Source organism: Gallinula chloropus, assembly GCF_964237585.1.
Source record: "Gallinula chloropus genome assembly, chromosome: 1".
NCBI lineage: Eukaryota > Metazoa > Chordata > Aves > Gruiformes > Rallidae > Gallinula > Gallinula chloropus.
This window is the reverse complement of record NC_140085.1, coordinates 87,904,744-87,932,498: the sequence shown is the minus strand read 5'-3', so window position 1 is coordinate 87,932,498 and position 27,755 is coordinate 87,904,744. Positions and strand designations below refer to the sequence as shown.

Sequence of the window (27,755 nt, the reverse complement as noted above, 5' to 3'; positions counted from 1 at the left end):
CCGGCGGGAAGCCGGCGGCTTTCGGAGCTGCGGGCGGCTGCGGCGACAGAGAGGTGTGGTCCGGCCCGGCCGGGGATAGAGAGGGGCGAGGTGAAGAAGAGCAGCCGCGGGGGAAGAGAAAGAAGAAGCAAGAGGAAGGAGAGGAAGAAGCAGCAGCAGCAACAGCCAAGCGGCGGCCGGGGCGCTGCTATTGTTCCGCACCTGCCGCCGGCCGGGACACGTGGCGCCGCTGAGCCCCGCTCCTCGCCCCCAGCCGCCTGACCCGCACGCAGCCGCCCGGCACCATGGGCAAGGGGGTGAGCGGCGGCGCCGGGACGGGACGGGCGGGTTGGGGCGGAGCGCGCAGCAGCCGGGGCGTGGGCGTGCGGCCGGGAGTGGGAAATTCAAGGAGCCGGACGGTGACCGGTGGTTGTTTCTCCCCCCCCCCTTCCCCTCCGGCTGGGGCGGGCGTATCTCCGCTTTGTCTCCGCCGGGCCGGCGCGAGGGGGGCGGTGGCGGCCACGTCGTGTGTGAGGGCGGCGGGCGGCGGCGGCCGTTGGAGGGCGGCGCTGGTGCCGCCTGCCCCCGAGCAACGTGCCCTGGCGGCCGCCGGCGGGAGAGGAAGTAACGGGGGTGGGGGGGGGAGGAATGGATGTGTGCATATGCACACGGCGGGGCGAGGCGCCGGCGGCCCCTCCCCGCAGGCCCGGCCGTAGAGATGGCCGCGAAGGGGGGGGACCCTGCGCCGGTGAGCCCGGACGGCGATGTGGGGGGATATATGTGTGTGTAGGGAGTGGGGGGTGTAGCCCAAGCCCCGCCGCCTTCCCCTTGATGTCGAGTCTCCCTGAAAAGGGGCCTCCCTCCCCCAGGCGTGTGAGGCCCGCAGCCCCCGGGGTTGATGTTATCTGATGCCCTTTTGGAGCTGAGCTGCGGAGCGTGGCTGCTCCCCTGTCTCCTCAGAGTACTTTAGACTTCTTGAGACACGAGGGCCCCGGGGAGGGGTGTGGGTGGAAGGGGAGCTCTCCGGATTATTAGGGCTCATTAGGGATAATTTGCAGAGAGGGGGTGACGGGTGTGGTGGCAGGAGGGAGGTGGTCGCCCCCTGACTTCATGGTGTCCGGCCTGTTAAGGGGGGTGACGGAAGCCTCACAGAGAAGGCCGTGCGGCAGTTTCTACCAAACCCTCTCCCTGCGATGTTTCTACCTTCACAGCCCACAAGAAGTCGTCTTTAATTCAGTTTGTACCTTTTAACCGGGGAAAAGTCTACATGAAGACTTTCTGAAGTTGGGCGTTGTGATAAAACGCCCGTGTGTGGAGCAGAAGCATGTCTTGGGTTCCTCTGGTTTTAGCTTGGGTTGAAAAAGTAATGACTGGTTTCTGGGGGTTATTGTTTGGATGTTTGGGGGTTTCTTTCTCCTCAGATACCTCCCCGTGTATCTGATACAGTTGGAGGTGTGCTGATTTTTATTTACTTCTGGTTTAGATTCATTCCTAGAAAATTCCCAAATCTCTCAACTTCTTGTCCGTGCAGGGACACAGAGGTGGTAGCGTTGTCCCTGCCTACAGGTGTTGTGTGCTTCCCAAGCGCTGTTCAAACACGGACTTGACTTTGCATTGTCCTCATCCGTGCGGTACAACAGTGGCAGTGTTGACATAACTGCTTGAATAGTCAGGGAGCTGCAGGAACATGGCTGAATGGACAGTTACTTGGAAAAGGGGATTGTTGGGTTTTGGGGACTTTTTTTGTGTGTGTGCTTACTATTTTTTTGCAAGGTTCTTTTGTTGCCTGGCAGCCCAGCATGATGTGTTTCAGTCTGGTGAGCGACAGGCTGTTTGCACAGTAAGAGGTCATCTAAGAGATGAAACATTGCGGAGGGGGGTTGGTGTTGTTGAAGTCTTATGGATGCTCTAAATCCTCAAGCCTTAGACTTGTGCGTGTATGCATGACTGCAGTGCACAAGGGTTTGGGGGCTTAGACTGCTTTGGCCAGACTAATAGGAGGTACTAACACTTTCTAATATAGAAGGCTGTCAGCTCTCTCAGTTCTGTTTCAGGTTTCATAGGTTTTATGGAAAAGAAAGCAGTTGGCCTGAAAGTGAAGTGCCAACAGGAGGGATAATTTGATAGTGTACGGCTGCCTCAGGCTTTCTGGTAGCAAGCCACAGGATTTGTTCGTTTAGCAGTGGAGAGAGAACACAGGCGGGTAATTGGGGACCCCCTGGAAAAACGGGATATCAGAGAGCGAGGCTGTGAAAAAAAGCAATGTGTGGATGCAACACTGAACAAGGATTTGCCTGTCCCGAGTTAGGATGCCCAAAAAGGGAGCCTCTTTCCCGTGGGAGTAAGGAATGGAAGACAAAGTAAGAGCGTAAGTGTGAGAGAACAAGTTCCTTGGCTCTGTGGCTGTGAGGAGAAGCTGAGCGGAGTCTGTTTTACTTTAAATGGTAACGGGACGAGGGGAGGGCTGTGAGCTGCCCGGGTGTGTTGTTCAGCCCAAAAAGCAGATTATCCAAGGGGGTGTGTGTAGTGGAGGAAAGCAGACGGGATTTCATTTCTGTTCAGAGCTGCCTGGAAGCTGTCTGCCCGCAGCAGCATGTTTCACTCCATCTCCCTCGCTGCGCAGGCACAGCACACAGTCATTAGTGCTTTGAGTTGCTTCTGGAGGTCAGTCCTGAGGCCTGAACCCCAGTTAAGGTTTGGGGTTTTTTTTTTTTTCCCCTGTCATAAACTAGGAAGGCTTATTTTGTAATGGACCAACTGAGGGGAAATTATGCAAATCAAAGTAATCCTTACATGGTGCAATTAAGAAATCTTAACATATTTACTCTTCCCCCATCCGGCATCTTTTCCATTCCCAGCATTTATTACTATGGCTAGAGAAGACTCCTTTTCCCAGAGAAAACCCAGGGCCTAGCCTAGATGCGTTTTTGCAAGAGTGGTGTAATAGGATGAAGGGTCTCTGGCAAGTGGTCTCTACCTGCTGGGTTGCAATCCCACAACTTGGTGGGATCCTAACCCACTGAAATGGCGGAAAGTCATACTTCACCCAGGCCTTTTCAGGGGGTAGCTGAAATCACCAGGTTTTCTGGGGGATGACTGTGTCCAGCCCACTCATCTTCATGTGTTTGACAACCACTGGACGTGTCTGGATTGATGGTAAAGATAGATGACTATTCCAGGCAAAGAAGTGTGGGAGATGGCACTGCATAGTCAGCAGAGCACCAAAAAAACAGGAAGGGGCTGCTCACATGTGCAGCAGTAGCATTTGGAAAGCCACCTCTGCAGCTTGAGTCTTCCAGCAGCTCCACGAGAAGTAGAGGTGTTTGTCCTGATATCCAGAGAGGACTTAATGTGTGTGAGTGGAACTGTTTTTACCCTGATGATGAAAGCCCTAGCAAAATTTAGATCCCTTGTCACGGGAGGAGAGCTTGTCCTTCCATAATTTGGGATGCAGCAGCCTGCTAATGAGGAGCAATTACTAGCTGTTGAGTAAAAACTGCTTTGTACTGTCCTACATGCTGAGAGTCTGTTCAATTGATGCAGTTGATTAGGCTGTTGATTAAAGATGGGAGACGGAACAGAGCTCTTGGGAAGGGAGTAAGAAGGATCTAGGGAAGGCATTAGCATCCCTTGCTAACATTACAAAGGATCATGGAGCTGTGTTTCCAGTCCAGTAGGCATAGTCCATATCATGACTCATCTGGTTAATATATTTACCGAAGACTATCATGAGGCAGCAGGACAGTAACTTTTCTGTTTTCTCCGCACAGTTGATTATAATGACATAAATACTAGAACAGACCAAGCCTCCAGAGACTGTGTAATTTTATTTTGGCTCTTACTTGACATTTCTTGTTGGACGAGGTGATGTCAGAGGAGGGTACTTCTGAGCTTGTCTGCTGATTTTTGTACCCTTCACGTTTCCTGGTCAATCATGACTGCTGTTAAGAACATTAACCATGAATGGCTTAATTAGTCCAGAGTGGAAAAGCATAAGCTCTTATCCGAAAGACAATAGGATTTTCTAGGGGGTGTATAGAACTTACACCGGTGTGTACAAATGTTGTTCTTAAGCCAATGAAGGGGGGGGGGGGAATATTCCATGGAAAAAAAAAAAAGCTATGTTTTTCTTCTGTGGCAGTTTTGATGAGTCAGAGTTCTAGGCTAAGTCAAGTAACGGGTGACATTTCTGACGAGACAGACCTTCCTTTGTGTTCAGGCCATGTGATTAGTTCTTGCTAAGATGCAGACTGGGAGTACCATTGGACGGCTTCTCGTTGTACGACAGGAAAAAGAGGGGAGGGCAGGGAAATCCTACAGTGCTGAGGGGTGGGATGAACCACTCGGCCCCTGGCATCCCGGCCAGCCTTTGTTTAAGGGATTTGGCTCATCTTGCCAGAAGAGGGGCAGTGGCCCTGAAGCCACAGAACAGGGGCAGGGATTTGACTCTGATCGATGTGTCAGAATCACATTTGAATGATGGAGCAGGAAGCTCAGACTCTGCATGAAATGATCCTACAGCAAGGGCTGAAACCGGCAGTACTGACCCACCTCTTCTGTAAAGCAGGGTGCAGTGACAAACCAAAAGAAGGGAAGCCATCCTGCACTTTTTTTTGGTTAAACTGAGGAACTCTGAGCTCCTTAATAAGGTGGACTCTGTTAAGAAGGTGGACTCCATTAAGACCCAAATACTTGAGGTGCTTAAAGAAACCAGTAACTCTGTCCTATCGCCTTCTGTCCTGAGACTGCTGATTGCTTTTTTTCAGCAGGGTTTTTTGTTCAGTTCTTTTAAGCAAGTCATGCTTGAATGGGGGCAGTGAGTCTTTTCATGTTTGCCCACTCGTAGGCTGCTTCTGCAGCTGAAAGAGTTAAAAACTCTTATATTCTCAGTCTGTTCACCACTGTCTTCAGTAAGATGAGTAATTGTACTTCTCACAGAAGCTTCAAAGAACCAAAATCTTTCAGATCACCTGCAAGAGCTTGCTGAGCTTTCCTAGGGGGAAGGGGTGAAGCTGAAGGTGATGGACTGCTAGTCAAGGCACCTTCACCTTGGTTAGAAATCATTTCTCCTCTCAGGCAGTAATCAAGAAGAATGTTTTTTTTGTGTAGGGCCATGTTTGGGCTTGTCTGCTAGGGCTCCAGCAGAAATCAAAGTTGTTTCCTTCAGGGAGAGGTACTTCAGGGTGACTTTTTGTGAGCTGCCCTGTGGCAAATTCTTGTGATGCTGGAATGCAAGGACAGGGATGGTTTTAAGTTCTGTGGCTTTGACAGTCTCTTTTTTTTTTTTTTTTTAAGACATTAAAATGGGAGTTTAGGTGCAGGGAAGAGAATGACAGGAATGCTGACAGTCCTTCTGTCCTCTTCCTGGACAAGAGGGGGCAAACGGCTTGGCTCTCCTCTGCTGTTTAAAAACCGTTTCCATTGCACAGGTCTGTAGCTGTATGCAAGGACACGGGGGTGCAGAGCCTGCCTTTGCTCTGTGGGGGAAGAGAAGACTTTGGTACATGTGAAACACATGACTCTGGCTGCAGAGTGGTGTGCACAGAGCCTTCTCAGAACAACCAGAATCCTGGTCTAGATGTGATTGATGGGTTCTCTTTTTAAAAGCTGAGATTTTTTTTTTTCCCTCCCCTTTTTTTGGGGTAGTTTCACTTTTGGTTTTGGTTTCTACTAATCTTGGAGTAAGTAATAAAAACTTCACGTGTTTGCCTCTCAACAGGATGGTTCTTGGATCCTGACAGTAGTTTCTGTGTCCAGATTGCTCTCAGGAATCCAGTTTGTGATTGGAGGTGCTCATGCAGAGATCAAGCAAGGGCACTGCCTTTGAAATGTTAACGGTTCGACTCTGGTGCCACTAACCACTGTTTCATCTCAAAATACTTTCCTGGGATCTTACTGGGTGAAAATCTCATTGCACAGCCCTTGGCAGGGAGATCATAGGTTCCGCACAGCGGGGAAGGGAGGGACAAGCTGCTATTGGAGGCTTGTGCAAGTCTGGAAACGTATGGATCTGCATAGTGAGGCTCTGTTGGTGTCTGGCTTTGGTACCTTACAGAGTGCCCACAGTTCTTGCAGTGTGGGATTATTTCTGCCTGTAACTCTGTTCCGTGCTTTTTTTTTTCCTTGTCATTTAAGTGATGTTTATATGTGCTACATGGAGATTTGTTTGTCCTTAGGACCTTGTTTACCCCATCATGACAGTTTGTAAATCTCTGTGATCTCATGTAGAATTAACCATAACAAAAGTGAATGAAAATCCATCTGAATTAAAGAGGTTTTAAGCGAATAATCTGCTCTGTGAAGTGTAAGCAGGACTGAGCACAGACTGAATCTGCAAGTGTACTGCTGCTTTGTATACCTTTCTTGCTGGTCAAACTGCCATAAATTGAAAGCAGATTTCTGTTGCGTAACCAGCCAGCTAGAGTGCCAAACAGAATGAAAGTGTTGGAACTTATCCCCCAGATTTGACCAGCCAGAGATACCACCTCTTAGTTATCTTCAGTTTATAGGCTGCTCCTTGCCAGAGGATGTTGAAAACTGAGTGGGGGAGGAGGAGTTAATGCCTTTGAAGGAGAGCGTACGTAGTCACTCAGGAATTGGTTCCTTCTGCTCTTCATCGCTTTTTCAGCTTGATCTGGGGCGTGTACGTTATGACTGACTGAATAGCATGTTACCTTGCTTTCCTCCTAGCTAGACTTGCACAAAGTCTGGCTGTAATCTGTGTATTGAGGATGCTGTTGAGCACACTTGCCTGCTCATTAGGCCTTTATTTATTTATTGAAGTGGCATAACTTCAATAAACCATGGTGATTTTGTCTGCCTGGCAGTTCTGCGTGTGGTTTGTGTGTACCGCTGTAGAAGTTGACTGTAAGGTGTTTCTAACAGTACTGTGTCTTCTCTTGCAGGCTGGAAGAGACAAGTATGAGCCCACTGCTACATCAGAGCATGGCGCAAAGAAGAAAAAGGGGAAGAAGGAGAGGGAGAGGGACATGGATGAACTTAAAAAGGAAGTCTCAATGGTAAGGGTGTAGAGCACGGAAAGACCAAGTTTAAGAATATTCACTGTCCCCAAAGCCCTGTGCTTCACATGTCTGTAAGAGAAAGGAGCTGGTGTGTTGACATCATGGTGTGATTGAAGGCACCTATCTCCCTTCTGGTCCACTCTGTCTCCAAGCCAGATGTGCCACAAGTGTTTCAGCATCAAGGTGATCACACAGCAGCCCTGAAAACATCACTTCACACAGAATCCAGGGCACTTCTTGCCTGTGTTAACCCATAGCACAGTGTAGCTGCATGTCCTCATGCAGGCAAGTGCTGTCTGGATAGCAGCGTTGCAGGCTTCAATGTGCTGTCACGTGAGCATCCCGCTCACATGCTGCCATGTTCATTCCAGCTGAGGAGTTGAATCTGTACCGCTCCCTTTACTGCTGGCCTCTGCTCTCACTGACCTCAGTATTCTCATAGCTTCTAATCGTGTTTGAGGCTGTGGGGAGTGTGTTCCATCTGTGAATGCTGGATGATGCTATGCATCTGGCTGTGCATATCATCCAGCTTTGATCTGCTCTTCTTGATGTTGATAAAGGCTGTGTTTCTGCTCTGCAGATTTGAGTCCAGGCTCCTGTGTTTCTGGCTCCCTCTGTTAGGGAGAGGGACTACTAAAGCTTGCTCCAAGATGAGATTTTGTTTCTTGGTAGCCATGCTAACTTAGAGCATCTGCTCCCTCCCCTCTCTGAGGGAAGAAGCACTGCTTAAGCTTGCAGAATTACTTTAAAATGTGTGAAATTGCAAGTTAATCTTCTGTACATTCCTGCCTTCCTTCCCAACTCCATTACTTTCCCCTCCTACCTCACCGCTTCCAAAAAAGCCCCCCCAAATCCTCTGAGACTTTGCAGAATCTTCTGGGACTGTAAAGACTGCACTTTGCTTAAAACATTGTCACTTATTACCCAAATAGTCATGAGAACAATAGAGATGAGGCCGCTTTGAGTTGCAGAATGAGATTCAGATTCTCTTTACAGCGAAGATGAGCTTGAGTCTTGCTATCACACTGATAGGAAACCTGGAGTAGGGGGTGGCTTTGCTGAGCACTTCCTGATCAGCCTGCAGGGACTGTGATCTCTTCCCCCCTCAACCATTTCTTGTTTTTCAGGATGACCACAAGCTGAGCCTTGATGAACTTCATCGTAAATATGGAACAGACTTGAGTCGGGTAGGTAGACTTTGTTTTCCCTCCCTCCTTGCTGTGTTCTGAAAAGGAACAGTTTCAGCTCAGAGCACAAAGAGATCTGGGTGGTCTGTGGGGTTTTTGCTTGGTGTTTTGTTTTCCTCTCTTTCTTTAATTCCCCTTCCTCCAGTTAAATTTCCCAGGCTTTAGGATAATTGTTGAGCTCACAAATACTTCTCTTCGTCCTCCCACAGCACAGCCTGGCTGCAATACTTTAGTGACTACTTTGCTGACAAAGTCACTGTTATCTGCCTGAGTTGTTCCAAGGTCAAGTTGATTCTTGGATTTTTTTTTTTTTTTTTCCTGAGAAGCTTGTAATAAAGGCAAATGTTTGTTATATTGCAGATGTTGTCTAGTGAGCTAGCACATGCACAGAGACTTAAGGATGGCTAGTAGCAGTTAAATTTTTACCCTTTTATAGTAAGAAGCATGCAAATGTCCTAGCTAGCCTCAAAGTCCAGTGTGGGAGCACTGCAGTGATTTTGCACCTTTGCTCTTGTTTGCTTTCCTTAACAGGTTTGCTGCATGATTGCATATAGCAACAAGCGTGTTCTTAATCTGACAGAAATATGCAAATCTCTGTGCTGTGAAAGACCTTGGCTTCGGAAGGATGAACTTCCTGGAAAGCCAGTCCAAAATGTCATCATCTTTATGGCCTCCAGCTTTCACTTGTTCCATAATTTGATAGGATAGGCTGTTCCTCAGAGCTCAAAGTCTGCTTTGTGCTCTTTGAAAAAGTGCCCTTTTTCAGTGTTTTTTGCCCCATGGCCTGCAGGCTCCTCAGGTAGCATCCAGCATACTGTAGCCTCTCTTCTAGCTTTAAGCTTTCACATCCTGTGCCTGTGTTGTAGAACCCTGGCAGCTGTGAAGGTGTCCATTTACCTGTTGGCATCTCATTGCTGTGGCAGGACTCTGCCTGCCTTTTTGAGCAGAATGTGGGCAAATTCAGAGCTACCTTTCCCTGTCAGTCTATCCACAATGCCTATAAAAGGAAACCTCTCTTTTAGGGTTTAACTTCTGCACGTGCAGCTGAGATTTTGGCTCGTGATGGCCCAAATTCCCTCACGCCTCCGCCTACCACTCCTGAATGGGTCAAGTTCTGTCGGCAGCTCTTTGGAGGATTCTCTCTCCTGTTGTGGATTGGTGCTATTCTGTGTTTCATGGCTTATGGCATACAGAGCGTGATGGATCAGGAGCCCAACAACGATAACGTAAGTGAAAGTGTCTGTTCCGCCTCAAAGGTGGGCCGAGCAGCCTGCTTGGCTCAGAGCTGATGAGCTTCCTCGAAGCGTTCAGTCCAGAAGCCTTTTCCCATAAGCACGGGAAATTCAGTGGGTGAGCTTAACATGCCTTGGAGTGCTTCCACGTAATGAAATGAACAGGCAGCTTCCTTCGTGTTGAGTTAACAACACTAGCTCGTGGACAGCCTTTCTGTACAGAATGTACAGAGACTGCGAGTACCTCTGTGCTTTGTGGTGGAGCACTTAAGTGCCAAGCAATTTACCTGGACAAACTGGAAACCTTTCAGTCAAGATCATCTTCTGACTCGCTCTACTCTGCTCCTTGTAGCTGTACCTGGGTGTTGTGTTGGCAGCTGTGGTTATCATTACTGGCTGTTTCTCTTACTACCAAGAGGCAAAAAGTTCCAAGATCATGGAGTCCTTCAAGAACATGGTGCCTCAGGTATGGAATACCTCATTTCCTTCATCTGCCAAGCTGTGGCTTGCTCCAGGTCATTAATGGTTTTAAACATGGGCTATAATTGCAAGGGCTTGGCTGTGCATAGTGTGTATTGGCCTGTAGCAGGCAAGGTGTCTGTTGTGCCAAGCTGTTAGTGTCTCCTACCTCTTTTATGCCCTAAGTAACTGCTGATAGTCATGGGCAGTTCGTGTCATCCTGTGAGTTCCACCAGCCTGTTAACCAGTTGTAAGACACTTGCTCTACAGAGTTCAGTAACTGGCGTGATAAGCACTAAAATTGAGGTTCCATCACAGACAGGGTCTGTATCAAGCCTAACCATCTTACTGTCACCTTGGCAACAAGGAACTTCAATATTAAGAAAACAAACATAGCTATTTTTCTTAAATAACATAGGTGTTGGAGATAAACATCTTGGTACAAGTAGAAACCTTGAGGAACCATAGCACAGCTATTTTAAGATACTCAGATCTCTTAAAGCCTCTAAGAGTTGCTTTTGACACTGTTTCTTTACTGTTTTTCAGCAAGCTCTTGTAGTCAGAAATGGTGAGAAGATGAGCATAAATGCCGAAGGTGTTGTAGTTGGAGATCTAGTGGAGGTGAAAGGAGGAGATAGAATTCCAGCAGACCTTCGGATCATCTCTGCACATGGTTGCAAGGTACAGGCTGTCTGAAAACTTGATTATGAAGGGTGATGAATTAGTCTGGTTTTGAAGAATGTCTTCTATGCTGTGAACTGGTGGTGGAGTGGAAGAGAAGGGTGGGGGTAGTGCCTAGTGTTTAATCTGCTTTCATTGCAGAAGGCTTCTGTCTGTGTATGACAAAGTACTCACTTCTGTGTAGGTGGACAACTCCTCACTTACTGGTGAATCGGAGCCTCAGACCAGGTCTCCAGACTTCTCCAATGAGAATCCACTGGAGACCAGGAACATTGCCTTCTTTTCCACCAACTGTGTGGAAGGTATGTGACTCTCCTACTTTCTTTTTTATTTTTATGAGTGCAAGGGATTGACCTGCATAGGTAGCAATGCAAACACTTTGGGAATTTAGCATATTAGTTGGTAGCCTATTCCTGACTGCTGTGCAGCAGCAGGCTGGAAGCTCCCAGCAAAGGCTTTGCCCATTCCAGCTGCAATACTGTGCAGTGGGCGAAGGAGACTCCATGGCACTAGTGATTCTTCTTTCTTGCTCCTTTAGGAGGAGCAGCTCTTTGGCATGTCTTCATAGAATCATTCAAGCATGACTGCCTCCTTACAAGCAGTGTTAAAGCACAGCTAACCTAACGTGAACCAAGGTGGTAGGCAGAGCTGTGAGAAATGCTACAGCTGCTGTGTAAAGCAGGAATTTGACACCTCTGGCAGAACTTCCTGTTGGAGCTCTGAGTATGGTGGTAGGTGTGTTTTGGGAAGGGTTTTTGTTTTCTAAAACCTGTGTCTCTTCTAGGCACTGCCCGCGGGATTGTCATTAGCACTGGGGATCGCACTGTGATGGGCCGTATTGCCAGTCTGGCTTCTGGACTGGAAGGGGGGAAAACTCCAATTGCCATGGAGATTGAGCACTTCATCCACCTCATCACTGGAGTGGCTGTGTTCCTGGGTGTCTCCTTCTTCATCCTTTCACTCATCCTTGAGTACACGTGGCTGGAGGCTGTAATCTTCCTCATCGGGATCATTGTGGCCAATGTCCCTGAGGGGCTGCTGGCAACAGTCACAGTGAGTAAAGTTGGGAGAAAAATGCTGAGCCAGTTACATGGTTCTTGTGGAATGCTTCATGCTCAGAGTCCATTTGGGGGTAATGGCTGAAGTAATGGAGGGCACTGTGGTGAGTGTGTAAGGCCAGGCTTTATAGATTTAGTGTATTCACACTAGTTATCTGAATCGATATCAAGTTCTGCAGATTCTTGTGTTTTCTAATGAAGGTGGATCCCTAAGCTAGGGATGCCCTACGATGCCAAGACTCTGTGCAGAACTGAAGTAAGCAAGAGGAGTTCTGGACTAGTCTTGCTGCCTTCTGTGGCAAGAAGGGACACAGCTGTTAACAAATGTTCAAGGTTTCTGCATCCACATGCACACCAGCCCCTCTCACCCTGAAGGGCTGATAGGGCATTTGACAAGCTCCATTCTAGTCCCACCTTCTGATCTGGGACCTGGCAGAGACTCCTGCAAATTTGTTTTCCCAAAAAGGTGGTGTGCTCAGCTGCGTGGGGAATAGTGTCAGACAGGGCTAAAGGCTTCCACGCAGCCTGAGGAAGAAGAGCAATGAGTGAGCTGGGGAGTGAACACTTGAGAGTTGGAAGCAGATAAGAGCCTGGCATAAAAGGGTAGCTGGGGCTGCATACTTCCCACACCAGTAAGTTGTAGCCTTATCACCAGAGCTATTTTGGGCATTCTTATATGTGGCCTGCCTCCACCTATTTTGAAAGCTGCTACGATTAGGGAACTGCAACTCCAAAATGTTAATTCAGGGCTTATTTCCTTCCTTACTCACTGAGAAGCAGGAGGCTGAAGCCTGGCCAGCTCTTTCTGGAGGTTTTGTTGCAAAGAGAATGTGAGCTGGGTAGCGGTATCCTAGTGCATAAGCACATCTAACCTGTCATTGTCTTCCTTGTCTCCAGGTATGCCTGACACTAACAGCCAAGCGTATGGCTCGTAAGAACTGCTTGGTGAAGAACCTGGAAGCCGTGGAAACCCTGGGCTCCACATCCACTATCTGCTCTGACAAGACAGGCACTCTGACACAGAACCGCATGACGGTTGCACACATGTGGTTTGACAATCAGATTCATGAGGCTGATACTACAGAGAACCAGAGTGGTAAGTCCATCTCTCTCTGAGGCATTTCACTAAAAAATGGCTTTTTTTCTAGAGCTACCTGCACTTCTAAAAAGCTGTATTTCTAGCTCTCCAGTCCAAATGAAGTTCATGGCGCTAAGCTGTCTGACACGTGATCTACAGTGAGCATTAAAACACTTGAGGTGACAGGTAGAAAGCTTTGTGCTGTGCCACAGCTCTCTTTGATCTTTTAACTCCATATAGGCTGCTTCTGCTCAGAATCCTCAGTGGAATTTGAGCCTCTTGAATGTTCAGCCACTTGTGTCAGCTGCTTGTGTTAGTCCTGTATGTAGGAATATCTGCTGTCCTGTACTTCAGAGTACTGGATCACTCTTGCCCAAAAGTATGTGATTAAAATTGCCCCATCTTAAATCTTCTGAAAATGTGGACAGCAGAGGTGTTGGCCTTGGTAACAAATTACTTGAGATTGGACATAGGTGGAAATTTCCCATGATGAACTGGACTTAAGCCCTTCACTGGGGGGTTTTCCAGAACATCCTGGTTGTGTTTGCAGAGCGGTAGCAATGAATGAAGTGACTGTAAGACTTGAGCAGGAAGTTTCTTCTAGATCCTGATAAGGATCTGAAATCTCAGCTGGCTGTGCAGCTGAGACGTACTTATCTCTCCAGAACCGTTCAGTGCAGACAAATCCAGGAGTTTCCTAGCTGTCATCTGCCTTGTGCAACACTGTGCTTACAACACATCATTAACATAAACTTCTTCCAGTGGTGCTGCTGCACCCTGCCCCCAACCACTCCAAAACATTGCGCTTGTCTGAACCACTGCACGAGCAGTAAAGCAGCATTTTTGTCTTTAAAGCTAGTGTAAAGTAACAACTATAAATCAAGTGTTATTTGGAAACGCTTGGTTTTGGCCTGGCAATGGTTGGCTTGGCTGATTGTAGAAATAAACTGAGATTTCTCTTCATGGAAAGTACATTAGCTTATCAGTTAACTGTCTGTTCAATTCATCTACCTTGAAGCCAGCTTAAGAGCCAACATGGGAGAAGCAGCACCTTTTGTTTAAGCATTGTTCCTTTGGGAGCTATTTCATCTAATTCCTGGGTGATGGATAAAGTGAAATAACTGGGAGGTGGAGCCCAGCGTCCCTTACTCAAGCCCCTCTGAAAGAATCTGACCTGTTTGCAGTTCCTTGGCTCTGTCAGCATGGCCGCTGCTGTTACTGGGATTTTGAAAGCAGAGATGTTCTCTTGCACTGCTGTTATTTCACCCTCGGGTCTCAAGATAATCAGCTGTTCATATTGATGTACCTGAGGAGGGAGGATTGAAAAAGGGTGTAGTGTGCTAACATGCTCTGTTTGTTATTTCTGAGGTAAAGGCTTCTTGCTTGTAAGCCTGTGGGATTTTGGGTTTAACGTTAATTTTGGGCTGGGGGATGGAATGGCTTTTTGACACTCGTTCCTCTGCTTTCAGGTGCTTCCTTTGACAGGAGCTCAGTTACTTGGAGTGCTTTATCCAGAGTTGCAGGTCTCTGCAACCGTGCTGTGTTTCAGGCCAACCAGGACAACGTACCAATTCTTAAGGTGAGTTCCTAAATGAAACACTTGCCCTGTTCCCCACCACCACCCTCTCATAATGGCAGTGAGATTACACCCTGTGGGTCACAGGAACCTGTGAAGTAGAGGTGTCTGCTACTCTTCTGCAGTCTAGCATACCCCTATGGGAGATGTGCTATGGGCAGAGGAGATGGGACTGGGAAGACACGTTTGCCACCACAGGTTCCCTGCCATCCCCTAGCGTCTACAGGCTGCTTGGGAGGGCAGGCCCTTCGGAGAGCTAGGGAAGACCAGAGAGCTCTCCTAGGCATTTCCCAATGACTGCCGCTTGTACACTTAAATGTACACCCAGTTCTGGGAGCTGGGAGAAGGAGATGCCAGAGCTGGGGGAGCAGCAGTTGTGGGAGGCAGTCTGTCTTGAGCCACTCTGTTCTCACTGGCAAGTCTTGGCTTTTTAAGCTTTTGCTGGTTCAGCACTGGTGCAGATGCCAGCATACCATCAATTTGGATTCCTGCTTCTGAACTGTGACCCAGCCAAGGCTGACATTAACTGTACGATGCTTATAATCTGTCAAACATTAGTCATGTTGCTTAGTAAACTTTTTCCCAAGGGTGTTCTGATTCTGTGGTAATAGAAATGATGGAACAAACTATTTTTTCCCTAACACTCATCTGACTATAATTTCAGGTCATGTTTTTGAGACCTAAGATAAAAGAACTGGGGTTCTTCCCATCTAAGGAAAGCTTGGGAGGGGGGAACTTCGAAAAATCTTCAGATACCATGAAGTGGTATAAAAATAATTTTTAAAAAAACCTCACTTCGTGGACAGAGACCAGAAGGGCAAGAAATACTTGGTTTAATTTGCAGCAAAGGAAGCTCAAGCAGAACATTGAGCACACACAGATCTCCAGGGCAGAGAACCCCCATCTACAATCTTTACCACTGCTAGCCATACAGGGGAGGAAGGCGTGGCCAGATTAAATCCTCTTCTGCTAGAGGCTTGATAAACTGATGTTGTGTTGTGTTATGGGAAAGCACGTGCAAATTCTGTCTGCATGTCATCAGTCTCTTCCCTTCGTTGTTCTTGATGGCAAGCAGCTTACAGCAGTTCTTCTCAAAGCTTCCACTCCAGCCTTTCCTTCTGACTGTACCTGGTTGTCTGACTTTCTCTGCCCTTTAAAAGGTCTTTGGCAGCTGAGTACTGCTGCGCTCTCAGGCTGAAAGGCCTGATGTTCTGAAATGCAGTATTTGTCAGTTCTAGAGAACAGAATTATTTATTCTTTGCTCTCACATAGAAGCTGGGACTGGGCTGAGATGAGGACCCTTTTTTTAAGTATCTGATCATCTCTGATGTGTCCCCTGGGACGGGACGATGCTTTGACAGTTGTGTCTTTCCTCAGAGAGCAGTGGCAGGAGACGCCTCGGAGTCTGCACTTCTGAAATGCATTGAATTGTGTTGTGGTTCTGTCAAGGAGATGAGAGAAAGGTATCCCAAAGTGGTGGAAATACCATTCAACTCTACCAACAAGTACCAGGTAGGTGTATGTATGTCTTCTCGAGGGATAAGAACTGTGTGAAGTAGTTATGTAAACTGGCATGCAGCTTGCTGCAAAACTTGTTTCAGCATCGAAATCTTGTCTAACTGTTACTTGCTTGTTAGACTGCTCAAGGCTCTAAATTTTGAGTTAATGGACCGTAGGTAGACTCTGTAAGAGTTTCTGGAGCTGCCTTGGTGCTGTGGTGTCAGCTGCTGAGGACAGGCCAGGCATGCTTCCTACCTGTGCAGCCGTAGCGCACGGAGAATGGAAGAACTCAAATCTGGGAATAGGAATGAGCTGCAGGGACATAGTAAGAGGTGGAACTTGGATATGGAGGTGGTCATTGCAACATCCATGGCTATGTGTTAAAGAATACGTAGTAATTCCTTCATTTAGAGGTTCACAAACTGCAGGTGAATGAAAGCTAGAGCAGAGTATCACAAACAGTCCTGAGCTACTGTAGTCACAGAATACTGATTGATGGTGATGACTCTTGCCTTCACAGTGCATGTCTATAAAACAGATTAATTTTTCCCACCCTAGCTGTCTATCCACAAAAATGCGAATCCGTCAGAATCCCGTTTCTTGCTGGTGATGAAGGGAGCTCCAGAGAGGATTTTGGATCGCTGCAGCACCATTCTTATTCATGGCAAAGAGCAACCACTGGATGAGGAAATGAAAGATGCTTTTCAGAATGCTTACCTTGAGTTGGGAGGCCTTGGGGAGAGAGTGTTAGGTAAGAAAAAGCAGCCTGAATAAATTGCAAAAGATTTGTTGCTTGTGCTCCTGTGCAGAGTCCCCACAGTGGAGGGCTGTACTCTGTTCCCACGGCGTAACTGTGGTGTTGGGTCAAGGTCACTCCAGCAATTCACATAGGAACAGTCCTGCCTTTAATCTGGAAGGCAGCCTACAGGGTCTTATCTTGCCTGGCAGCTGGGTCACCCAGGTCAAAATGAAGCAAAGCATTTGGGACTTTAGGTCTCCATGGGGCCTGGGGGGGTAATAGATCTGCTCCAGTGCACGTGAACCAGGCTGTGTCAGGGCACCTAACAACAGCTACTAGTTATCGGAGTGTGAGCACGGCTCCTGCCTCCGTAGCCCTGGTTGAGCCACTGACTGTTACACTCTTGCCTAGCCCTTACCAAAGCAGTAACTGTTTGCCTGCTTTGACTCCTGGACCATAGGAACAGAGTAAAGGTGGGTTTGATGTGTTGCAGGATTCTGTCACTTGGCTCTGCCCGATGATCAGTTCCCCGAAGGATTCCAGTTTGATACAGACGATGTGAACTTTCCTGTAGACAAACTCTGCTTTGTAGGACTGATGTCTATGATTGACCCTCCTCGTGCTGCTGTGCCAGATGCTGTTGGCAAATGCAGAAGTGCTGGGATCAAGGTAATTCATTCCTGGGTAGAAAAATCACCTTGCTTTATACCTGCAGATATAAAGGGCTTCCCTCACTCTCTGTGTTACTTTAATGTGAGTGAATGGAGAGAAGTATTGATGAGGATTTAACTAGCACTACTTCAGGCCTCACTTCTGAATTAAATACAAATGATTGTATGTTAATGGACTGAGAAACTAATTCTAGCCTAGACTGCTAGGGCACACTGGCAGGTGCTGATGGCACAGTGTCCCAGAGCATGTGACTTGGCTCAGGCGTGTTCTACATGTCCCACGGTGCTGAGATGAGTGAAGCACAGGCTGGAAACGGAACTAGACCTGTTGATTCAAGATTAACAATTCCCTTTGTCTTCCATCCGCCTCAATCCCTTGCATGCTGGTAACAGGTACGGCCTGTGCCTCAGGCTTGCTCTGTGCCAGGGCTTGATAGTAGAACAAAAGCCACGTGGCCTTTGTAATCTCAAGGGACCTGGCCTTCTGGGCAGCGTGTCTCTGCAGTACAGGCAAGGCTTTCATGTCAGTCTGTTTGCATTTCAGGTTATCATGGTTACTGGAGACCATCCGATCACAGCCAAAGCCATTGCCAAGGGTGTCGGCATCATCTCTGAGGGCAATGAAACCGTAGAAGATATTGCTGCTCGACTCAACATTCCTGTCAGTCAGGTCAACCCCAGGTACTGACTGGTGGGGAAGGCTCTTCAAAGAATTAAGCATTTGCCTCTCTCCTTGCCTTAGATAATTCCTCAGGGTCTCTCCCTAGGCATGAAAACCTTGGTGTCTGCTTAGCCCAGCATGTTGTGGGTCTTCTGTTTGTATCATGACTTAGGTGAAGAAGGGACAAGACTTCTTGAATGTGCATGGAAGACTCTTGTTCATAGGGAGTAGCTTGGAGTAAGCCCTGTACAGAAAACCTGGGCAGTTTCTTCATCCATTTTATGCCCAGCTGCCTGTCCCAATGGCCTTGTCCCCCCACACTGGATAAAAGAAACATCTGACTGGGGGCAGACTTGGGGGCTGGTGTTTTTTGGGGTTTTTTCCTCTCCCCTGAGCTGAGCATTTGTCCTGCCTGATTTGTGTGCTGCACAAGCACTGTGCACTAGCCTGATGTAGCAGGAAGGAAAAAGTATCTAGAGTAGGGGATGTGTGGGGTTGGGGGCTGTTGAGCAGTGCTGCTGCAGAGTCCGAAACCACATACTGCGGTGTTTCAGATCTTTAAAAGAGAGGCTAGGTCTAGTTTTGCCCCCAAACACACACTTAGTCAGGCTTCTTTAGTAAGATAACATACAGGTTCATGGGAAAAGTCTGGTAAAAAGAAAATGTCTAGTTTGTTAGTCACAATCCAGACTGGGCTACCAAAAGTGAGCTCTGCTGAACTGCTTCATATTGTCCAGAGGAAAGAGCTGAATGCTGCCTATAAACTTTCAGTCAAAGCCCAGTTCTGTCTGTCCTACTTCTAAACTCTCTTCTAGGTCTGACTGCAGGTTGGCAAATGAAGCAGGGCTTGGGCTGGGTAGAACAGTTGACAGCAGTCAATAGCTGCAGCAGAATAAATGTGAAAATGTAGAGAACCCCTTCCTCTTAGGGGTTAATGTTTGCCCTCAGCCTAGTGCAGAACTGAGGCATCCTCAGAAAATGTGCTTTGGCATAAGCAGGCTGTTTGCATTGCTGAGCTTGACCCAGCCTGTGTTTGGGCTGGAGGGTGGCCATGTAGCTTATGAACTGTGAATAGAGACACCCCGTGGAATGAAATAATGAAATGGCTTGGGGAAGACAAGCATTTTGGCTGAATTTTTTTTTTAATTTAATTTAATTCTTTATGTGAGGGTAACTGCACAACCTTAGCAATACAGGCTGGGGATTGTTGGGCTATGTGACTGAGCAGGTCAGCAGCTGCTATAAGGGTGGGGAAGGAATTCCCCTGTCTATACTGTGTGATGTCACGAGCTGTGTGGACAGTCTCCTAGACCTATAAGGGATGGTATGCTGGGTTGGAGAGGTGGCATTTTGCTGTAGTGTGCTGGGTACCGAACCAGTCTAAATATAACGTTGCGTGCTTTTGTAGCTGAAGAGTGTGAAACAGTCTGAACTGGCATGGCGTGAGCTGCCTGTGTGAAGAGCCCTGTGTAGATCATCAGTCTGTTGCAAAAAGGGTTTCCTGCAGAAAGCCACAGCATCTCATGATTTTTGGAAGCTAACTGCCTGAGCCAGGAGTCCGTTTCTTGCAGAGAGGCCAAGAGCTGTGGAAACAGCTACTCTTTGCCTTGATGCATTTTTAAAAAGCCGTAGAAAGAATGAGTTTGCTCGTGGGGCTTTTTGTCTGTTGCTTGGCACTGTCATTTTCTTTCTTTCTTTCTTTGTATTCCCCATCTACCTTGGACCATCAAACTTCTGGATTAGTCTTTAGTCACAGCAGGACTTGGTCTTTCCCTGCAGCACTGGAGAGACGTATTTTTATGGGGCAAATACAACTAATGAGAAACTTAGTTTAACTTGTGAAGTAAAATGTTATATTGTCTCTTGCTTGCAGGGATGCCAAAGCCTGTGTTGTTCATGGCTCAGATTTGAAGGACATGACTAGTGAGCAACTGGATGACATCCTGATGCATCATACGGAAATTGTCTTTGCCAGGACCTCTCCTCAGCAGAAGCTTATAATTGTGGAAGGCTGTCAGCGACAGGTAAGGAGAGGGGTAGTCCAAGGAATTTACATTTGAGAAATATACAGGGAGATGTATACAAATGACCAACCAGCACTGCTTTCTGGGGAGGCAGGGCATAGTCTTCTCAGTGCCTGCAGGTAAAGGGCCAGACTAGATCTCAGTCTGTCAGTAGCTTTCAGCTGCTGATGTCCTGGTGCTCCACAATACATAAATGTAAGGAACACATCTTCAGTTTGTACTGCAGCTTTCTGCTGATCCTAGCATGTTGGTTGACACACTTGATATCTGTGTTGTCTGACATCTCCTTTGGACAGAGCAGTGTGGTTCTGTGATCAGCCCAATCAGAACGGGCAAAGGGGTGAGGGGAGGAAAAGGAGAAACTGAGATCTTTTACAGCAAAGTGAACTTTTTTCATGGTCTGTCTTGTCACAGATAAGAGAGGTTTTTTTTTTCCCAGAGCCCTTAAAATGATGATTTCAATTTTTCTGTCCTCTTTGTGACCAGGGTGCCATTGTAGCAGTCACAGGTGATGGTGTGAACGATTCCCCTGCCCTGAAGAAAGCTGACATTGGTGTTGCTATGGGTATTGCTGGCTCAGATGTCTCCAAGCAGGCAGCTGACATGATTCTTCTGGATGATAACTTTGCCTCCATTGTTACTGGGGTTGAAGAAGGTGAGTTTATAACTTGAGTGCAGTGGTGGTGAAGTGATGTGCTTCAGCCATATTGCTTGCTGATTCCCTCTGAAATGGAGGTGTCTGGAGGGCGCCCTTTACCTTTGAGCTTCTCTGGCAAGCGTTTTCAAGGAGGACAGCACTTTTCCTCCTCCCTTCAGTCTTCTCTCTTTCTGTGGGACCAGCACAACCCTTGGGATGGGTAGCAGTAGGAAGCAGTTGAGTGACAAAAGCTCCTTTGTCCTTTTGCCTTATGCTGATGCTACAGTCATCTTTGCCATCTGAGTCTGAAACATTTTACATTTTACACCCTGATGGAGCAATAGCTCTAGCAGGAGAACAGAGAGTACCCCCTCATGGGGTTCCTGATGATCTTCAGAAACCAGTGTTCCTACTGCTGTATGCAGTGAACCCTGATTGCTGTGCCCAAAAATAGTACCCTGTATAGGTTATGGAGCATGCAGTCTCACCCTTACACGTAAGAGAACTGCTGCATTAGCATTTTGCCTTCCAGTGTTACTGCCTTCTGCTAATAAACAGAGTTCTGTTGTTCTTCTTTGCCCCAGGGCGTCTGATCTTTGATAACCTGAAGAAGTCCATTGCTTACACCTTGACCAGTAACATTCCTGAAATCACTCCATTCCTGATCTTCATCATTGCAAACATACCCCTTCCATTGGGAACAGTCACCATCCTCTGCATTGACTTGGGCACTGACATGGTGAATGTCTTTTTTTGTCTCAAAAGGAAATGTGGGTGTTCCTAGCTTCCCTAAGGAAAGGACAGGCAAAGGGAAGATGCTTAAATAATTTTCTCTCGTGGTCTGATTTAAAGTGGCCATTTGATACTCCCTTAGTCCACACTTTGTCTTGTGGCTCTCCAAGTCTAAGGATCTTATCAGTTCCATGTAAGGAGAGACTGGGGATGGGGAGAGGGTAGGGTCCTTCCTGAAGGCTACAGCTAAAGCTTTTGGGTGGTGCTCCTTCTGAGGCTGAAAATAGGGGATGCAGGGTAGGCTGTATTCAGTGGAAAACGGAAACTGTTCTAAGAGCAGTCCTGCTACCCCCAAAGGTCCCTGCTATCTCCCTGGCGTATGAGCAAGCAGAGAGTGACATCATGAAGAGGCAGCCCCGAAATCCCAAGACAGACAAGCTGGTGAACGAGCGGCTGATCAGCATGGCCTATGGGCAGATCGGTAAGCTGAGCTGTTCCCTCTCCCACCCCTTTGAACTTGGTGGGAGCAGGGGGTTGTACACCACCCTGAATCAGCAGCTGTCCTGCTTATTTTGGTAGGGCTGAGGTTTGGGCTGTGTAAACCAGAACCTCGGGCTGTTGAGGACTTGCTGTGATTTTGCCCCCATGGCACATAGCGGTGGCTTGTGCAGCTCAACCCATTGAATCGCTTTCACAGTAATTTTGTTTAATTGCATAGCGCTGTAAAGGAGCTGGCTGGCAACCAGGCCTCCTCTGGTTAGGACTTGTTCAGCAAGAACATAGATCCCATTGTTAGTTTAATTAGAACTAAAGGATTCTCCCCAGCGTATCCCTAAACACACAGTATTAGGAGCCTCGATTAAAGGCAGCTACGGAGACGTGCCCAGTTCACAGGACCGGAGCTCGTGCTTAATTGCAGCAGACCTTGGGAACCTTCTTGACTGTATTTTGCAAGGGTTGGGGGTGGGCAAGGCTCAGTGAGAATACAAAGGGAGTTTTATCTCCGTGTCCTTGAGTACCATGTCATCACAGCACAGGGCAGAACAGAAGTAACTCTGTACAAAGTTGGGAGCAGAAGCAGTTCAGCAAAAGGGTTGCAGCTGAATTTGTTAACCTGAAATTATTTCTGTACCTGCTGCTTGGGAGACTGAGTAATCTCTTTGATAGTTGGGGTCTCCTTCAAACTACTTCCTGTTCTAATTGCACTGCATGGTAGCTTCACTGATTTTTATCATCCTTTTTTGTCTGTTCAGGTATGATCCAGGCCCTTGGCGGTTTCTTCACCTATTTTGTAATCATGGCAGAGAATGGTTTCTTGCCTTCTGGCTTGCTAGGGATCAGAGTCCAGTGGGATGACCGATGGATTAACGATGTGGAAGACAGCTATGGGCAGCAATGGGTAAGTCTGGGGGCACAGCTTAGAGGCTGCTGCCAGACAAGTACTAATGTCTGCTGAAGTTGGTGTGAGCACCAGAGAGCAATGGCAGCCTGTCTGAACGAATGCTCTCTGCTTTGTTTCCTTAGACCTATGAACAGAGGAAAATAGTGGAGTTCACTTGCCACACAGCTTTCTTTGTCAGCATTGTGGTTGTGCAGTGGGCAGACTTGATCATTTGTAAGACCCGAAGAAACTCTGTCTTCCAGCAGGGAATGAAGTAAGTCAGGCTGACTTATGGATTCCATGTATTCTCCAGCACATGGAATTCTGTCTCTGTCCCAACAGTGTCTCGGCATCTTGGCATAAGCCTTGCACAGTCTGGTGCCTTGGTGGAGTGAATAAAAGAGGGCCTGGTGCTCTCTTTCTTGTAGTACTTGCTAAGTCATCAATCTAAGACAGAGCTGGCTTCTGCTGGCACTGTCTGTCAGAGCTAGCTTGCCTCAAAGGACAGTGATGTACTCCAGCACGCTGCCTTGTGCATGCTGATACATTGAGAGATTTGGTGGTAGGAGCCACCATCAGAATATGTGATGAAAGATTGCTGCTTGACTTAGTTGTGAACTGGAATCTCTCTGTGTAGAGACTGAAGACCCTCATGATAACTCTGCCATTCACCTGATGGACTGCTTGACAAGATCAGAATGTCCATTTCCATTTACCACCATGTGGCAACTAGGTGTTGTATAGGATGTCACCTATGAAAGTACTTTGTCTCTGACTATTTCCTATTTATTCTAGGAACAAGATTTTAATATTTGGTCTCTTTGAGGAGACTGCTCTGGCTGCTTTCCTCTCCTACTGCCCTGGGATGGATGTTGCCCTAAGGATGTACCCTCTCAAGTAAGTTGCGTTGTGTTATTTGTGCAGTGGGCCATACCACAGAACAGTATTGAGCTTGGTGGAAAGATGGATAAAAGTAGCTGTGAGCTTGTGGAGTGTGAAGCCTAGGCTTAACCTGGGTTATAGAGTGATCTTTTGGGGTAGTGTGGCACACCAGGGGTCTGCTTTTCTTTACTGCCTGCAGAATATTTATGGGCAGTCAGCACTAAGCATGAGCTGCACAACTCAGATGTACCAGTGTGCTCTAAGTGCAGTGGCTCTTAAGGCTTACTGGCCTGGCACAGAGTGTTTCTGTGGGTCAGGAACTGTGCCTCCAAGAAAGCCAGCTGAATTGCTCTACGACACAGGCTTGGTGACACCTCTTTACCAGTGACTACACTGTGGCCCTTTTTCCCACTTTCCACAGAAATAGCACAAGTAGTAGTCTTTTGAAAGATGCTGCGTAGGTGCCGATGACCAGTTGGTGTATAGTAACTTTCCTAACAGTTGGGAGGGTGCCAGCATCTTAAGCAATGCCTGAGAGCATTGCAACACTTCACGGCAGGGCTTAATCTCAAGCTTTGAACAGCGCTGCGGCTTAAGTGCCATTAAATCTTGGCCAAAAAAAAAAGTATAAATAAATCCTGGTACATCTTGCATTCCATTCAGAAGCGTCGTCTGGAATTTGGTGCTGAAGTGCAAGCACTTCCTAACAAGAAGTTGGCCTCTGCCCAGTGTCTGCAGCAGCTGGATGCTAGTGTGTGTAGATGGTGAGGGGAAACCAGTGCAGCCCCAGCACTCAAGGCTGCGGGCACAAAGGTTGTGTGTGCGTAGAGGAAATGGTTCTGGATTAATAAATAGGTGGGGAGGTGCTGATAGAGATGAACAAAAGGGCTACGACACACCTTACATTGGAATTAATCTCCAGAAGTAGATGAATGTATTTCAGCAGAAAACTTGGTGGTAATTCCAGGCTTGGAGGACTCTCAGCTGAAGCACAGCCTTGTGGGAGCTGGCATGCTGGCAAGCAGCGACACGCCAGCCTTCCTGCCCTCTCCTGTGCCATCAAGCCAGAGCTCTGCTAGGCAAAGAGCATCGTTGCTGCCTGTGTTCTCACTGTCTCCTCTCCCAAACAGGCCAACCTGGTGGTTCTGCGCTTTCCCGTATTCCCTCCTCATATTCCTGTATGATGAAGTCAGAAAGCTCATTATCAGACGCAACCCCGGTGGTAAGAATATGCTGCTGATCTCTTGTTTCCTTCCCCACCTCTTCGAGCTGCTGAGCTCTAGAAGCTCTGACAGCGCACGGGGCCAAGCACTACTCAGGGGTGTGTGCTGCCATACTTTCCCTTCCTCAGCATTAGTGGTGCAGTTGGTTCAAGCAAGGGACTTCTGTCTGTCCCCCTCCTTGCGTTCTCCAGCAGTGTATGAAAGAACCAATCTGCAGAAGTAGATGGAAGAGGCTGATTGGGGTTTGGATCATTCTAGAAAGCTGGAACGGGGCCTGAAAGCTGCAGCACACCAGCTAGCAAGACTTTATCCGTCATGATGGGTCACTGACTAGCTCAGGGGCTACAATGCAAGTTTTCAGAGCCTAAAAGGAGCTCTCCTGAGCCTCATACCTGGCCTGCCTTAATGCTAACTCTGCTTCTCCTTCTTTCTCCTTTAGGCTGGGTGGAAAAAGAAACCTACTACTAAAAAGCGCCTGTAAAGCATACCACGCACAGTCCATGCCACCTCTCCACCAACTCCCCTGTGTGCATACTTCATCTTTGCAAGCGCAGAACTGTGCCTGGGCTGGAATGAACTGAAACTAAAGGAAACGTGAAGAAGCATGGACTGGAGGAGAAAGCAAGGGGGAGGTTGGGGTGGGGGAAGTGTCCGACCATCAGTCCATGGGGATGAGTTTGAATAGTTTTATGTGCCTTTTTTTTTTGTAAAAGGAAACTGAAGATTTTATATGTGGATTTTTACAAATAAAGATGGATTCTAAGAGGATGCCCCCACATGGTCTTAGGTGGATGTTTTTCTCAAGGCCCAAACTGCTTCAAGGCAGCCTCCCCTCTCCACTTAGGGTGTTGTGGTGACAGCATGGGTTAGCCCCTGGCTTCCCATTTTTTGTAGCAGGGAAGCAGAGCTGCTTGACCTGGAGACAACAGAATATGTGCAGTTTGTAAAAGCCCTGGTGCATCCCACTCTAGCTCAGTGCCTAATGTGACAAGCTGCTTGCAAGCAATTGCATTTCAAAGCCTAAATCTCAGGAAGCTTGCTGGCCTCCTAACTATGCATCTTGGCTGCTTTCAGCAAATGTTTTATTTGAGGGTTAAGAGGCTGGTGGTTGGGTGTCTGCTCTATCTGGCTTTAGGAGGTGGTGACTTGCTTGCTGGGTTCAGACTTTCACTGAATGGCACTTGGATTCAAGCAGCCTTGTTCCCAAAATTCTGACACCAATTTTCCTACTCGCCTTGCCAAGCAAGGAGTAGTGTTTCCTGGTGTCCTCTCTGCTTGTACATACTTGTTCCAGCATCGCACTTGCCCCATCCTGATACTGGCTCCTGCCAGCAGTGGAGTGAGTGCTGAGGCTGTTCACGGCATCCTCTTCCATTCTCGAGGAAGGTATTGCTGTTGTCTGGGCTCCAAGTTGGCTCTGCAGGCTGAAGTGGGTCATGCTGCTTCCCTCTGAATATCTAGCTGTTTTCCATATGTTTTGATTTACCGTTAATGCTTGTATGGTTCACTTCTGAGAACTCTGTGGGAGAGCTGGCATTTTGCATGTGGACAGTTGCCATGACGCTCTTAACTTCATACTCGTCATGCTAAAGCCCTTGGGAGATGCATTAAGCCCTTGGTCTTATTACCGAACTGCTGATCTGTGGCCCTCTTTGAGATGCATCTACCTCTGCAAAGGCTCACTCTAAACCACAGCACTGAAAGGATCTGCAGTTAAAACTCCGTGTTGTTGTACCTTTTTCCCTGTTCCTTTTCTATTTTTTAAGGTGTTACTTTAAAGCCGAGCCATTTCTCTCATGTACTGAATGATATGAGCTCAAGTAATGAAGACCACTAGGGAGGGGAAAAAAATGAGGGGGCTGAGGGTGGCAACTGTTTTAACTTGTCTTGGACTTGCTAATGGGCAACCTCCAGTTGGAGGTGATTAAAAACAAAATTAAAAAAATAAAGTGTTCCACTTGTTGAAGTCTGACCATTGATGCAACTGGGCTTGAGCTGATCCCAACTGGGAAGGGATGATTTGCTTGAAGGGAGATGGTGGGATGAATCTTACTGATAACCATCATGCAGTGATGCAGAAATGGGGCTTGTTCGATCCCAGTGTGATGCCTGTTTGCACTTTGTGGTTAGTGCCTGAGCCTTCCTCAGTGTCCCACTGCAATGAAGCAGTGTTTAATTGCAAAAAAACTGATGCAGGTTAAAACCAACCATGCTAACACACCCCACACACCCCCCCATTCTTCCCCTGATGCTTTGGATTCAAACAGCCTTAGCAGGGGGCCCGTTGCTAGAGTAAAAGATGTGAAGGCCACGCTGCCCATTCAAAGCACAGCCATGTTCAAAGCAGGGTTGGGTTGCTGACATCGGCCTTGAGCTTGGATGTGAATGTTGGCAGGGAGGGTGGGGGTCCCGTAGCTGTGCCCCATTGAGCTCACACCATTCCTCACTAAATTCTACTTGTGCTGTAGTGCAGCTGGTGCTCCTTTGCAGCCAGGTCCAAGCCACATCTTGCAGGAATGCTTCTTGGCTGCGCTTGCTGCTCAGGAGTAACACCTCAGCTAGACATTTCACACCAGTCCAGGAGTGGAGCATCTCTCGTGTTTCATACTGTTGCTAGTTGTGATCTCCCAAAAGACAACTAATCTGAAGCCAAACCTGGAGCAAACACTGGCTAATGTTAAAGGAAAGCTTCACCCCACTGTGACTGCTTTAACATCCTCGCCTGGATAAGGAGCTGAGGGGGCTGTGACTGAGGCAAACAGGGCTCTGGTGCTTGGGGAAGGGAGAGATAACCAGAGCCCAGGTGCCGGTGAAGGCGACACAAGATGTTTTATATTTGCTCTCAATGTTAGTCAATATTTACAAGTGAATCAATACATAGTAATTAGAAACTAAAATTATCGAATGTCACCAAAGGTGGAGTATAAGGTTTAGGCTTAAAAAGTTACAGGGTTTTTTAAGGACTGACCTAAACATGCTTCTCTTGCCATGTTGTAGAGCTGGTCCCGGGAGGTCACAAAACTCTGCGACCAA

General features: G+C 47.6%; 1 protein-coding gene across 1 annotated transcript; it reads left to right on the top strand.

Moving 5' to 3' along the window:
- On the top strand, positions 1 to 25,490 carry ATP1A1 (ATPase Na+/K+ transporting subunit alpha 1). The gene is made up of 23 exons (XM_084280296.1): positions 1 to 296; positions 6,885 to 6,998; positions 8,129 to 8,188; positions 9,211 to 9,414; positions 9,773 to 9,886; positions 10,426 to 10,560; positions 10,745 to 10,862; positions 11,345 to 11,613; positions 12,516 to 12,714; positions 14,166 to 14,275; positions 15,650 to 15,784; positions 16,331 to 16,523; positions 17,005 to 17,180; positions 17,727 to 17,863; positions 19,717 to 19,867; positions 20,354 to 20,522; positions 21,089 to 21,243; positions 21,594 to 21,717; positions 22,490 to 22,635; positions 22,761 to 22,891; positions 23,413 to 23,514; positions 24,630 to 24,721; positions 25,162 to 25,490. The coding sequence occupies exons 1-23, from the start codon at positions 285 to 287 to the stop codon at positions 25,188 to 25,190; spliced, it is 3,075 nt and encodes a 1,024-aa protein (XP_084136422.1). The 5' UTR covers positions 1 to 284; the 3' UTR covers positions 25,191 to 25,490.
- The last annotated feature ends 2,265 nt before the right edge of the window (positions 25,491 to 27,755 follow it).